This window comes from Helianthus annuus, chromosome 16 (genome assembly GCF_002127325.2).
Source record: "Helianthus annuus cultivar XRQ/B chromosome 16, HanXRQr2.0-SUNRISE, whole genome shotgun sequence".
NCBI classification, from domain to species: Eukaryota; Viridiplantae; Streptophyta; class Magnoliopsida; order Asterales; family Asteraceae; genus Helianthus; species Helianthus annuus.
The window spans coordinates 45,442,578-45,458,375 of NC_035448.2; the positions used below are offsets into that span (position 1 = coordinate 45,442,578).

The following is a 15,798-nucleotide window of genomic DNA, read 5'->3' on the forward strand; positions in this document are numbered from 1 at the left end:
CCGAATCACTTAGCCAATGTCTGCCCGAATCGAGTTCTGAAACAAGAACCGCAGCCACAACCACCACAGCAGCAGCAGCAACAGCAACAACCGCAACAGCAGCCTCAGCAGCAGCAGCAACAGCCACAACAAGCAGCCCGCGGAAGGACTTTTAACATCAATGTCCGCCAGGCTCAGACAGACAACAATGTTGTCAATGGTATGTTTCTCGTTAACGGTATTTATGCTTCTTGTTTGTTTGATACTTGAGCCGATAACTGTTTTGTGTCATTTGAATTCGAGAAGCTCCTAAACCGTTAACGCACTAACCTCCCAACGATGTTTGACATAGAAATTGCTACCGGAAGAACCACCACCGTTAGTTCTGTTCTTCGTGATTGTACTCTCGAACTCAACAATCACGTTTTCCCGATCGATCTCATCCCGATGCAACTTGGTAGTTTCGATATCATAGTAGGCATGGATTTTCTTTGTGAAAAACGTCCTGAAGTTGTTTGCTTTGAAAAGATGATTCGTTTCTCTCTTTCTAATGGTGACCAACTCTGTGCTTATGGCGAAGTATCCTCGAAAGAACTAAAACTTATGTCATGCATTCAAACAAGCAAGTATCTCCGCAAGGAATACATGGCTTTCTTGGCGCATATTGTAGTAGCGGAGAAGGAAAAGAAACAGATGGAAAAGGTACTTCTGGTTCGTGATTTTCCTAATGTCTTTCCTGACGATTTACCCGGTCTACCCCCGACTCATGATATCGATTTCCGTATCGACCAAATTCGTGGAGCTAACCCTATCGCTAAAGCTCCTTATCACCTCGGTGCATCCGAAATGTGTGAACTTTCTAGTCAACTCTAGGGATTATTTGATAAAGGCTTCATACGCCCTAGCACATCACCATGGGGCGCACCTGTCCTTTTCATGAAAAAGATCGATTGTTCCGAATGTGCATCGACTATAGGGAACTCAATAAGCTTACTATCAAGAATCGCTACCCTCTATCCCGAATCGACGATTTATTTGATCAACTACAAGGCGCTACGTGTTTTTCTAAGATCGATCCACGCTCTGGTTATCATCAACTACGAATTCAGGAGGAAGATATTCCTAAAACCGCTTTTCGTACCCGCTATGGCCATTATGAATTCGTTGTTATGCCTTTTGGTCTAACAAATGCACCCGCGGTCTTTATGGATTTGATGAACCGTGTGGGTAAACCTTTTCTTGATCGCTTCGTCATCGTGTTTATCGATGATATCCTTATCTATTCAAAGTCGAAAGCCGAATACGCGCAACATCTTCGTTTGGTTCTCGAGCTTCTCCAAGGGAATCGCCTCTACGCCAAGTTCTCCAAGTGTGAATTTTGGCTCGAGGAGGTTCAATTCCTCGATCACGTCGTCAATAGCCAAGGTATTCACGTCGATCCCGCGAAGATTGAAGCAGTTAAGAGTTGGATTACACCTAAAACCCCATCCAAAGTTCATTCTTTTCTCGGATTGGCAGGTTATTAGCGTCAATTTATCGCTGATTTCTCTAAAATCGCCATCCCTCTCACCTCTCTGACGCATAAGGACAAGACTTTTGTTTGGGGAACCGAACAAGAGGATGCCTTTCAAACTCTCAAGCGTATGCTTTGCAACGCTTACATACTTGCGCTACCCGATGGAAACGACGACTTTGTTGTTTATTTCGATGCCTCTAACCTAGGTCTTGGTTGTGTTCTTATGCAACGAGACAAGGTTATTGTGTACGCGTCTCATCAACTCAAGATCCACGAAAAGAACTACACAACCCATGATCTCGAACTCGGTGCAGTTGTTTTTGCGTTAAAGATTTGGCGACACTACCTTTATGGTACTAAGTGTACGGTCTTCACCGACCATAAGAGCCTACAACACATCTTGAACTAGACAGAATTGAACATGCGCCAATGCAGATGGGTTGAACTTCTCAACGACTATGACTGTGAGATACGCTACCACCCAGGCAAAGCAAACATCGTTGTCGATGCTCTTAGTCGATGAAGCTATTTACATAGTGTTTGTAACGTTCAAGCCCAACACGACCTCGAAGCCCTCATTCGCGACGCTCAACACGCTTGTTTTCTCGAGAACACCTTCAAGGAATAAAGAATACTTGGAACCGAAAACCAACTTGTGAATAAACCGAATGGTATTTTTCACTATCTCGACCGCATTTGGATACCTAGTCGCAATAATCTCCGAGATATTTTGCTGACTGAAGCCCACAAATCCCGATATTCCATTCTCCAGGTGCCGACAAAATGTACTAGGACCTCCGTGCCAGGTATTGGTGGCCTGGAATAAAGAAGGATATCACTCTCTATGTTTCGAAGTGCTTAACTTGCTCGAAAGTTAAGGACGAACACCAACGACCCTCTGGCTTACTCGAACAACCCGAGACCCCGATGTAGAAATGGGAGAGTATAGCTATGGACTTCATTAAGAAACTCACTCACATGCCATCAGGTCAAGATAGCATTTGGGTTATCGTAGATCGTCTTACTAAATCCGCCCACTTTCTACCGATACGAGAAGACTATAAGGTTGAACGATTAGCATGAATCTATACTGACGAAGTCATTTGTCGACATGGGACACCTCGTGACATCATCTCTGACCGTGATGGTCGATTTACTTCGTGTCTCTGGGAGACATTCCAATCCGCTCTCGGTACTACTCTTAATCTTAGTACCGCATTCCATCCCCAGACCGACGGTCAGACTGAGTGCATGATTCGCACCCTTGAAGACATGCTTCGCTTGTGCGTTATAGATTTTGGTGGTAATTGGGATTCACATTTACCTTTAGTCGAATTCTCGTACAACAATAGTTATCATGCTAGTATTCAAATGGCACCCTTTGAGGCATTGTATGGAAGAAAATGTCGATCGCCTATTGTATGGCACGAGATCGGAGACGCGCAAATTACCGGTCCTAAGTTATTACAAGAAACGACTGACAAGATCCTCCAAATATGAGACAATCTCTTGAAAGCACGGAGCCATCAAAAGAGTTACGGCGATAAACGCCGCAAGCCCCTTGAGTTTGAAGTTGGTGATCACGTACTCCTAAATATTTCACCTTGGATGGGGGTGATCCGATTCGGCAAGAAAGGAAAGCTTGCACCACGATACGTGGGACCCTTTAAGATTCTGGAAAGAATTGGTAAAGAGGCCTACCGACTCGAATTACCGGAGGAACTCAGCAACGTACATCCGACTTTCCACGTCTCGAACCTCAAAAAGTACCTAGCTGGAGAGAATTTGCATGTCCCTCTCGAGGATTTGCAAGTGAACAAAACTCTACACTTTGTGGAAAAGCCAGTAGAAATCATGGACCGAGAGACCAAGAAACTCCGACGCTCTCGCATTCCTATACTGAAGGTTCGCTGGGAAGGCAAACGCGGCGCCGAGTTTACTTGGGAACTCGAAAGTGATATGAAAGCTAAATATCCACAACTCTTCGTTACGCCTGTGCCTTAATTTCAGGAGGAAATTCCCTAAAGTAGGGGAGACTGTAACAACCCGACTTTCTAGGTCATTACTTGTATTTGTCATTTCTTGCTTAATTGCTGGTACTCTCGAGATTCCGATTATCGCAATGGGTTTAAACTATATTTTTACGCATACTAAACGCATTATCAAACGCTTATTACAACGCTTATTCAAAATGCAGTTATCATAACTAAACGCTGTTTATAACGCTTAATATTTAAACGCACATTACTGCTTGTTAGACTAAACGTAATCGCAACGCAAACTCAACGTAAATGCAACGCAACGCAACTTGAAACACATATTTACTTTTATGCACCTTAGTTTTTATATGTGTTATTTATGTGATTATTTGTTTAATGTTGTGTGATTATCTCAATGCAACGCTTACACGCTCAACGTATACTCGAAACTCACTTAAACGCAACGCAATGCTTAACACACGAAACGAAAGTTGGAAAAATAACTCGCACAACTCGGCTGATCGAATGGACAACCGATCAAATGGACATCCGCTCGGATGACCATCCGACCGGATAGCCTTCCGATCGAAAGGCTATCCGACCACTGAATCTCGCGCACCGCCTTAACCCTTCTCTCACACTATAAATAGTAACCGTACACGTCCCTTTCACTGATTTGACATCTCCGTCCGACCACACACACACTAGATGCTCTTAGTCACTTTTATCAAGATTCAAGGCTATTTCGTAAGTATTTCTCTTCAAATCTTGTGCAATCATCATCACTACACACTTCTACATCATCTTCTCCATCAAAATCACACATTTTCTTCTCGGAATCGCCTAATTTGGACTCCTTAAAGGTGGTTCTCACTCAGCTGCTTATGCAAACTGTTGTGTGACATCATCTCATCAAGATTGGTTCAGATCTAAAGGATTTCCACAATTTTCACTTAAGATCACAACAAGATCTCAACACTTTTCAACTATTTTCAACTTTTCTTCAACTTTCAACACTTTTCTACTCAAAACCGATGGGATCTGGACTCGTTCAAACTCTCTACACATTTTCTAGTTGAGAGTCGGTTTGAAGACGGATTTCCACCGGAGAGATGACCGACTAACGGGTCAGACATGAAACTTCGCCAAAAGAACAGCGAGTCTGATCGAATGGGGTGATTCCCATCCGATCGAATGAACTGAATCTAGCATGTTTCCGTTGTTTGACGCGTCGTCACACCATCTCCGTTAAAACTCAAAACTTTACTTAGAAAATTTTACAAAATTTTCAAAACAGCAGATCGCCCACTCGAGAGGCCATCCGATTGGATGACCATCCGATCGAATGACCATTCGACCAGGTAACATGTCCCTCAGACTAATCCTTGTTCAAAATGATTTGATTAAACTTCAAACTTTGACAATTTTACAAACACCACACACTCACTCGAATGGCCATCCGTTCAAATGGCTATCCGCTCGGATGACCATACGATCGAATGGAAACCTTTTCTTGTTCATGCTAACTCCACGCGCCCCCTTCATTTGACGCACTGTTTACACCCAACCATTTGACGCACTGTTTACACGATGTTCAACGCTTACGCTACTGTTCTATGCTCATGCTAACTCCACGCGCCCCCTTCAATCCAAGTCTGTGTTTACTAGCTAAACACGAACTGTGAGTATACTCGAACCCATTTTCTTTTAACGCACTTTGGGTGTTACATACATTCTATATCAAAACACAACAACACACAACGGAAACACTTTACAACGCAAACCGCTCCCGCATGTTATACGTGATCTATGAATGATTGTTACTATGCTTATACAGTGTTACACTATACCGCCTCTAGCAACGATAGTACTATAGTTTGGACTCAGCACCTGTCGTGGACAGGGGTTGCTAGGGATCACATCTCTTTACTTCACGTGTTCGCTGAACATGTGTTGTGCATACTCTACAACGCAGTCTCATGGTTAAGCTGTTTCATTGTTAGATAGTTACATGCTTCGCCCGTTACGTGATACATGCTGGTTATGCATAAACGCTTTCACTACTATATGCTATGCAAACTTGTTTACTCACATTTACATTTTATGTATTGACTTTATTTTAACGTATGTGACAGGTTGATAGGATGCTATGCTATGCTGTGATGAATCAAGTAGGAAGTCTAAAAACTCCACTAAATAAATCTGAGTTGTTGGAATAGTATTTGTATTTGAGACACGCTATCTGTAATTACTGTTATTACTTTATATGTTAGTAGTATGGGATATTAACGTTAAATATATTGTCACAAATAGTTGTTATAGATTCTCTAGGACAATCTGTTTCGCTCAGTGCCACGCCCGATGTTTCCACCATCGGTTGGGGTGTGACAGAAGAGACCTTGAATGTAAAGTTCAATGAACTTTCTTCATTAAAAATCCTAGCAAATCTTGCTGAATTGTTTGACTTAGATAAATTTATATTTGAAGATGTTTATGCCAAGACTAACCCTGTAGGTACACCACAGTCTTCCCATCAAGAATATGGACTTGACATTGTGATTCCTCAATACAAAGTCACATCCACCACCAGAGGAACAGATGTTCAAAATAATTGTGAAAACTCTGCCACTGTTGCATCAACAGTTGTTGATCAAACCTCTTCCATCTCATCTAGTCAAACCTCTGTTGACAAAAATCCATCATCTGTGGATAAAAGTTAACCTATATTCACACTCATTCTTCCCATACCTCCACCTCCATCTCCAACAGATGTTGGCTCTTCAAAATTGCCAACAGATGTTAGCTCAGATGATTCACATCTGCAGCCTTCACCTCTCAATGCCATTGTTCCATACAAGGGAGATCTAATCTTCCTTAAAAGTCATCCACCAGATCAAGTTATTGGCAACATCAATGATGGGGTGCTCACAAGAAGTCAATCCCAAAACATTTGTACTTTTACTGGTTTTCTATCACTCATACAACCTGTCAAGTACGAAGAGGCACTGAAAGACAACATTTGGGCAGAAGCTATGCAAAAAGAGATCCAACAGTTCAAAAGACAACAAGTATGGGAACTTGTACCATTGCCAAAGGATGTATGCCCAATTGGCACAAAATGGGTCTTCAAAAACAAAACAGATGAAAGGGGCATTGTTGTCAAAAACAAAGCCAGGCTTGTGGTTCAAGGCTGTAGCAAGACTAGAGGCCATCAAATTGTTCTTAGCCTTTGCTGTCAACCACAACATCACGATGTACCAAATGGATATCAAATGTGCATTCCTCAATGGTAAAATTCATGAAGAGGTATATGTATCCCAACCTCCTAGTTTTGAAGATGCTATTTATCCAGATCATGTCTACAAGCTCAACAAAGCTTTGTATGGCTTGAAACAAGCACCAAGGGCCTGGTATGAAACTCATTCCACCTTTCTCTAATCCATAGGCTTTAAAAGAGTTAAAATTGACAAAACATTGTTTTTAAAATTGAAAAGAAAGGATTTGATGATTGTCCAGATTTATGTGGATGGCATTATTTTTGGATCCACATGTACCTCTATGTGTGAAGAGTTCAGTAAACTCATGATAGCAGAGTTTGAGGTGAGTGCCCTGGGTGAAGTTCAATGCTTTCTTGGTCTCCAAGTTAAGCAATTGCAAAATGGAACATTCATTCATCAAAGCAAATATGTCAAAGAACTTTTAACAAATTTGATATAAATGATTGTAAACCATGTAGTACACCCACGGCAACCACAAAGCTGGTCACTGTTGATGAGAAATATGACTTGGTTGATCAAACACTTTATAGAAGCATTATTGGGTCTTTATTATACCAAACTGCATCTAGGCCAGACATCATGTTTGCAACATATGTCTGTGCACGATCCCAGTCAGCACTAAGGAAGTCAAATCTTTTAACTGTGAAAAGAATATTCAGATACATAAAAGGTGCTCCCACACTTGGTATCTGGTATCATGCTAATGGGAATATTGAGCTTTTAGGTTTTTCAGATAGTGATTTTGCTGGTTGTAATGCAACAAGGAAGTCCACTTCAGGAGGGTGCCAATTTCTAGGCAATTGCTTAGTTTCCCGGCAAAGCAAAAAAGCAAGCAACTATTTCAACATCAACAAAAGAGGCTGAATACATTACTGCTGCAAGCTGTACAGCCCAACTCCTGTGGCTTCAAAATCAATTGCTGGATTTTGGTGTAACTGCTCTAAAGACTCCTCTTATGTCGGATAATCAAGCAGCTGAAAACATCATTAAAAATCCAGTCTCTCATTCCACACCAAACACATTGACATCAGACATCACTGTTGGTGCATATGTCTGTCCACTTCGTCTAGTATCGAGTCTTGTGTCTAGGCTAGATAGAACAGGGCATGGTTTACGAGAAAACAGGATTTTAGAGTTGAGAGACCATTTCGCACGAAATGGTACATGACCATTTCGTACGAAATGCATCATCTATAAATACCTATGCCCTCATTTCATTTAAAACGATTCTGATTCCGGTATCGAGGTGCTGCCGAAGTGTCTACACACTGTAATTCGTTATTATATCAATAAACAAGACAGTTTAAGTGATCCTGTGTTCAAATCTAGCTGATTCGAAGTCGATACGTCTATTTCCGCCTTTCGTATTGATTAGAACTCTTCTGAACGACTCGTTTTGGTCGTACGAGCGATCCTACAAGTGGTATCAGAGCTCAGGAGGAAGAGTTCTTGCCCAATCAGCTTGATTTCACCAAATTTTCTGACTTCTACATCTTCTTTTTCAAAATTAACAGGATTTTACGGTTAAAATGGATTGAATTTCACATATAACGTGTAAAACACTATTTTAAACAATCCTTGAAAGAATGAGACCTAAATTCGACCTAAAACCTGATCAATTTTGCCAAAAACCGATCGAATGGATGACATCAGCATCATTTCGCATGAAATGGACTTCCATTTCGCTTGAGTTAGCCTATTTCGTGTGAATCTGTGTTTCATTTCACACGAATTGCATTTTGGACCTTCATTTCGCACGAAATCAGCTCAAAAGTTGTCATTTCGCAAGAAAAGACCCATTTCGCTTGAAAGATTTCCATTTCGTTTGGAACTGATCTTCATTTCGCACGAAACCAAAGTTCATTTCGCACCAAAGGATCATTTCGCATCAAAGTATCCATTTCGTTTGAATCTGCATTTCGCTTGAACATTGTGATTTTGTAAAATTTCAACACCGAAACATGGAAGAAGAGTTTTACAATGCATTTGCTACACCAGTTGCTCCAGTTACAGCTGCCGAAACTTTTTACAGTGAGAATGAGACAAGAACCTACTAAAAACCGCCAAAGCTTATGTACATTGAAGATTTTAGAGGATGGCAAAATCGGTTTGAAAACTAGGTGCAAGCTTACAAGTTTGACGCATGGTGTTCATTAGATGTAGATTACGTTAAACCGAAAAATGAACGTGGGATTGAAAAAGCATTAAGTGACTATTCAGAAGGTGAAAAATTGAAATACACCAGTGAAAAAATGATGATTAGTATTCTTCAACAAGCAGTAAAAGAAGATATCTTTGTTTTCCTTCAACATGAAGACACAGCGATATCAATTTGGTTGGCGTTGATTAGCAAGTTTAAGGGAAGTGCTGATATGATAAAAAATAAATGTGCATTTCTAAAGAAATCATTTGATATGTTTACAACATTTGAAGGTGAATCAACAAAAACGACTATCGATAGATATTGTCATCTTGTTCAGGAAATGAGAAAATTGGAGATCAAGAAAGAAGATGATGAATGGGTTGATAAGCTTGCTGATGCACTACCACAGAATAAGTGGGGACCATATTTGTTGATCTTAAAACATATGAGAAAATCTGAAAGTATGAATTTGGCTAAGTTCATTCAGAAGCTTGAAGAACATGAATTGGATGTTCAGAAAACTGCTATCATGAACAACCCAAATGCTCAACAAGATGTTAGTTTATACTATAGAGGAAGCAAGTTTGAAACTACTCCGAGTCCGAAGATTAAGACTGCTTTCAGTGCTGATGGTACTTCTAGAACAAATGTTAGCACAGTAACTCAGAGTGGTGGATATACGTCATCATATTCAAGTTTTGATCCGAATTTCACAACACCTAGTCCTCAACGACAGAGTTCAACAAATCTGCAATGCAATGTTACATTGAATATTCAAAATGGTCAAAATCTCTCTCCAGAAATGGCAAAACAACATATGGCATCACTTGTCACAATGTTAGAGTCTTATGAAAGCTTAGTTGCTGGAAGAATTGGTAATCCGATGCTCACCAAAGAGGATATTGATCAAATTGATGCTGAGGAACTTGAGTTGATGGACATCAAGCGGTGTTTAGCAAGTGTTGTAACAAGAGCAGAAAAATTCCAACAAATCACCGGTAGAGATGATTTTCGTGATATTGCTACATCTGCGTTAGGGTTTGACAAATCAAAAGTTACTTGGTTTCGTTGTCGAGAAAAAGGACGTTTTAAACGAGAATGCAAAAACAAAGAGGCATCCGGAAGAAAAGATCCGTTTGGAAACAATGATTATTATCAGAAATCAATTTTTCATCAAGTTACTCAACAACCGTCATCATCCCGTGCTATTGAAGATCGAAAGAAGAAAGCTTATCTTGTAAATCAAGATGATGAAAAAGTAGCAGAGGGTTTTAGCTGGGACAAATACGTTCCAGACAAAGAATTCTTAGAAAAATCAGCTTTTGTTGCTCAAATCCTGGAAGAAGAGTTAGTCAAATCTAAGCCGAAAAGAACACCGATTTTTGAGGAATTAGGAAGAGATGCAGACACCGATGACGAAGAAGAATATATTAATAAAGCTAGACGACAATTGGATTCTTACAGTTTTAATTTGTTTTTTGAAGATAAAATCGAGATGTTAAAAGAGAAAGGGGCTGCTTGTCTTAAGAGAGAATTGGATGAATTGGAAGCAAGGAAGATTGCTGAAGTAAAGGCACAAATGGAAACCGAGAAAGCAGAAGCTGAAGAAAAGTTAACGGAAAAGGTCAAAGTTGAAGGGTGGGAAGCAGAAATAGAATTCGATGAAGAACCAATGAAGACTGAAAGGGTAATTGAGAAAATAGTTGAAAAGATCTTTGAAGTTGAGAAAATCGTTGAAGTTGAAAAATCGTCAAAGTTGAAAAAATTGTTGAAGTTGAAAAGATTGTTGAAGTTATGAAGCCTTGTCTGAAATGTTTGGAATCTTGCAAACATTGTGAAGAGAAAGACAAGAAGATTAGTGATCTTGAAGAGTTAAAAGAAAAACTGTTGTTTGATGTCAAGTATGTAAAAGAATCATATGATGTGTTGAATAGAACAGTTGATAATTTGAACAAGACAAACTTGGAAATGGGAGTTGCTCAAACGATGATGAGTTCAATGTTAATGACTAAGTAGAAGGTTATCAATGAGTATATTGAAGATTGTGCAAAATTGAAGCAGAATTTGGAACTCGAAAAAATTGAAAATGAAAGAATCAAACGATTGTTGATGAGTTATAAAGCTTGTGATTATTTGATTGATAGAGTTTATCCTACTGTTGCAGGTCTTGAAGCTTTTCAAGATAAACAGACGGAAGATACGGATACTGGTAAGAAACAAAGTGTCAAATATAACAAGTGTCCGCCCCCGATTTGGGAAAGTTATTCTCCCATAAAACCGAATGAGGAACGATTAAAAAAAGCACTCAACATCAAGTTAAAATCTGAAACCATTGATGAGTTACCAGACAACATTGATGTCACATTCAAAGCGTCTGACACTGATCATGAGTCTGAGTTATTAAAGAAAGTGGTCGATCAGGTGTTGGATATGGATGAAGAGTCAAAGTCGGAGTCTAAATCTGAAAGTTCAAGTTCATCAGACAAGAGTCTGAGTTCATTGGTCAAACGGGTTTACAATAAAGAATTCCTGTTATCGAAAAATAATTTGAATAATGAAACGTTTAAAGTACCATATACTTTGAATGATTCTGACAAATTATTTTCTGATGAGGAACTTCCTATAAGAAGTGTCAAAACTGAACAGATCAAACATGTTTTCAAATTAACATAAATCAATATTTTTGAAATAAAAAATATAAATCTTACTGAAAAACCTAAAAAGTACACTTCAAGAGTTCAACAAAGATTGAACAAGAAAAAAGGTTACAGTTCTGGTTCTGGTTTTCAAAAGAAATCAAACCATAACAGTAATTTCAAAAAGAAAGGGTTGGGTTTTATTCCTCCAGAAAATTATAAAAATGAGTAAAATTATAAACCAAAAACTAAATTTGTTTCAGGTACATGTTCAGAGGAAGAGAAGGAGAGACTGTTCAGTAAACAGTCAAATCAAGAGTTTCTCGCTGAAAAGAAGAAAAATATGTTGAATGAATCTGAGAAGAGAATTGAACGAAGAACCTGTTTCAAATGTCAAGAAGTTGGACACATTGCGTGGAATTGTTCTAAGTCCACCTATACAAAACAGGGAGTTGTTTCTAACTCAGTTTTGAGAAAGAAATGTGTTGATAAAAAATTAACATTCGAAGCTGACAAAAATACAAAATGTTTTTACAAAAGAAAAGTTGATTTGAACAAACAAAAATGGGTTGTTAAATCAGAGAGTAGTTCTAACAATGAATCTGACTAGTCAAAGTTAGAGGAGTCTTTTGTTGTGAAAAATGATGAGAATTCTGTTACAGAAATGAACGTTGAAAACTTTCCAAAACTGTTAAAAGAAAACTTGAAGTTAAAAGTTGGAAAGTCTGAAATTTCAGATCAATTCTTTGATGGTGAGAAAGAATTTGATGCTGAAAAAGTTTTTAATGGAAAGGTGAAATATATTTTTGGGAAGATGGTTGACAGGAAGGTAAAAGGTACTAAAGAATTTTACAAATAAAAAAGATGGTGGGATAAAGATGATTCACAATCACCCAAGGCTGGTCAGGCTTGGGTGATAGCTTTGTCTACTTAAAATCCCGACTTGCCAGAGCTCCCAAGTTGGTAATCGTTGAGCAGGCATCTTTCTTGAGAAATTCACATCTGAAATATTTCATCTACAAGTGGTGAAAAAAAAGGTTTTCATCTACAAGTAGTTAATCAGGGTCATTAAGTTGAACTTGATTTAACTTTCATTCAAGAAATTGGAAAACAAAGTGATGATCATAACCCCAAATTTAAAAGTGGTAAAATCAACAAAACTTATTTTCTGGAAAAACCATCTTGATTAAAACAAACTTAAGTGTTTTGAAATCATAATGGGAAAATAGTTTGTTGTCAGGGGGAGTTCTGATTGTTAAGCCAAGTGAATGGAGAATTGAAGCAATTCTCAACAGTTGTCACTTTACTTGTACAGTTTATTTTCAAATTTCCTTTAAATGGTTTTGAATTTTAGGGGGAGTAAGAATTTCAGTGTCACAACCCCAAAATCCACTTGCGGAGTATCACCGCTTAGAGGCGTGACTGACCAGGATCAAGCCACCAATCATATTGAACAATACAATTGAGTAATTAAAACCAAACGCAATATAAATGGTGTTTCAAAATAAACCAAACATAGTTTAAGTAATCAGCGGAAGCATAGTAATGTTTAAATAACCAAAACATAGTTTAAAGTTCAAATGTTTAGCATAGGTCATAACAGTCCATATCCCACAACGATCACACCTCCTCGTGCAATCTCCAAGAGTACCTAACGACCTGCAAGGCATGTAACAACGAGTCAACAAACAAAGTTGAGCGAGTTCACAGGAGGTGTTTGTTTTAAAGTAGTTTCTCAAGAACTAAGAGTTTGTTTGCAACTATGGTAAACCAACTTTCCTAGTTTTCCAAAGCATGATCAGTGGGGGCTACCCCATGTTATAAACCACTAGACTACATGCATATATTAGTGTCCTTCCCAATCCGAGGATAGAGGTATGTATATGAATACACAGGTTTAGCGCAGGTGCCCTTCCCAAACCGAGGACAGTGGTACGTATAAGAACACGTAGGTTTAGCGCAGGTGCCCTTCCCAAACCGAGAACAGTGGTACGTAGCGAGTACGTAGGTTTAGCGCTGGCATCCTTCCCAACCCGAGGACGGAGGTAAGTAGTCTAGTAGTGGCGAGAGTACAAGTTCCGTCTTAGCTATTTAATCCCATTCCCAATCCACCGGGAATCCCATGCCTTAAGAGTGTGAACTCCCCTTGGTTTGCTCGGTATGCTAAACTATGTGCTCACAAGTAATAAGTCAAGTCCTATAGTTATGCACGTATACACAATCAGTACATGTTTGTAAGGATTCACATGCAATCTATGTCACAAAGTATGTTTGGCAGTTAACATCATGCACCACGTAAACAGTTAATCACATTCATACCATTCATGTTTCACATAAATGTCTTTCTCAGTTTATTCTAACATACTTATCCATTAACATACTTAACAGAGTTAGCAGGCTTAACAGAATTAACATATTTAACTGGATTAACAAACTAACGGAGTTAATAACTAACAGGGTTACATACTAAACAAAGTTAACAACTTAACAGGGTTTAACAACTAACAGCGTTAATAACTAACAGGGTTAATGACTAACAGAGTTACTGTCTAGAACACTGGACTAAAACACATGTGACGAAATCACATTCTTGGCGAAAACACCTATTGGCGAAAACCCTTTTGTGGCGAAAACACCTGTGGCGAAATCATTTTAGGCGAAAACACTTATTGGCGAAATCACTCAGGCGACGAAATCCCAAAGTGATTTCGTTGGGTATGTGTTTTCGTCGGGTAAGTGTTTTCGTCGGGACGACGTTTTCATCATCAACAATAGTTACGTAATCACAGAAACCCTAATTCCATCCTAACAGTTACATCGTCTTTATCACACAATCATTCAAGCAAACCGATTCATGCAATCATATAAATTACTAACTTACTATAGAGTCATGATCATCATTCAATCATCAGCAAGTTGTTTGTGATTATCAAGAATCCTAATCTGCTAACTTTTAGACAACCGAAATCAGCAGTTCTAGCCACGAATCAGTTCATTGACGTTCTGATACAGTACAAATAGGTTTAACAACAATACAAGATCCTCTTCCCTATCCATGAACATGTATTCTCAAATCACAGAACTTGTTAATCAGATATACACATATGCAGACATGTAATGATCTATCAAAAGTCATGCTCCAATAAACAACAGTACGAACTAACCGAAACCGAAAGAATAATTGTTTGCTAGAGAAGGCTTGCGGAAATCGATAATGTTGTCACACAGAGAAGGAGACTCTAGGGTTTTGCTAAACTGGTCATCTTATGCGACCTACTCGGTTATAAAAGAGAGTTATAACATGTTAGGCCTTGACTGGGCTTTGGGCCGGCGAAATCAGGTGATTTCATCGTGAGGTTTATGGCGAAATCCCTTGGATTTCGTCGAGCAGGCTATGGTGAAAACACCTGGGTTTTCTTCGAGCAAGTTAGGGGCGAAATCACTCTTGTGATTTCGTCATTTACTTAAAAATATATAATAATAATAATATTAATAACATTTACACACCACTATTTATATCAACCAGTACATAATTTATTATTTCATTCAACTATAATTTAGTGCCCTATCATTTATCAAATGAAACAAGTTATAATGCAAGCAAGTTATGAAAATACGACTGTAAATAAGTAACATGTCGCAGAAAGACCTTGAATACTCGAGTTGTCACATTATCCCCAACTTGAAAGAAATTTCGTCCCGAAATTTAGCACGTGGTTACTGAGGAAGCTAGTTGTGTTGCGTTGTTTCCTGGTTTTCCTGGGGTATCACATCATCCCCCCATTGGTTTGGAATTTCGTCGCGAAATTCCGCAGTAGCTTCAGTCTCAGTAGTGGTTGCACTGTTCTTGAACAAATGGGGGTATTTGAGTTTCACTTGGTCTTCTCGTTCCCAGGTAAACTCGGGGTCACGACAGGAGTTCCAACGAACTCGAACAAGAGGTATTCTGGTGTGCTTGAGAACCTTAACGACTCGATCTGTGATTTCAACTGGTTCCTCGACGAATCGCAACTGATCGTCGATAGTGAGCTCCTTCAAAGGAACTATGAGGGTCTCATCTGACAGACACTTTTTTAGATTTGACACGTGAAATACGTTGTGAACTCCACTGAGTTCTGCAGGTAGGGGTTAGTTTGTAGGCCACTTTGCCTATTTTCTCTATGATTTCGAACGGTCCAACGTAACGCGGATTGAGTTTGCCTCGTTTGCCGAAACGGACTACACCTTTCCAAGGTGAGACTTTGAGTAGCACTCGATCCCCAACCTG

The 15,798-nt window shown here is 39.2% G+C and overlaps 1 protein-coding gene across 1 annotated transcript; it reads left to right on the top strand.

Annotated features, from left to right (window-relative positions):
* The first annotated feature begins 318 nt into the window (after positions 1–318).
* On the top strand, positions 319–852 carry LOC110944918. Its single transcript, XM_022186560.1, has one exon. It carries the CDS (start codon positions 319–321, stop codon positions 850–852), a length of 534 nt encoding a protein of 177 aa, XP_022042252.1.
* The last annotated feature ends 14,946 nt before the right edge of the window (positions 853–15,798 follow it).

What these genes read in the sequence shown, in the direction of transcription:
- LOC110944918 (XM_022186560.1), top strand. Translation starts at nt 319, where the DNA reads ATGTTTGACATAGAAATTGCTACCGGAAGAACCACCACCGTTAGTTCT.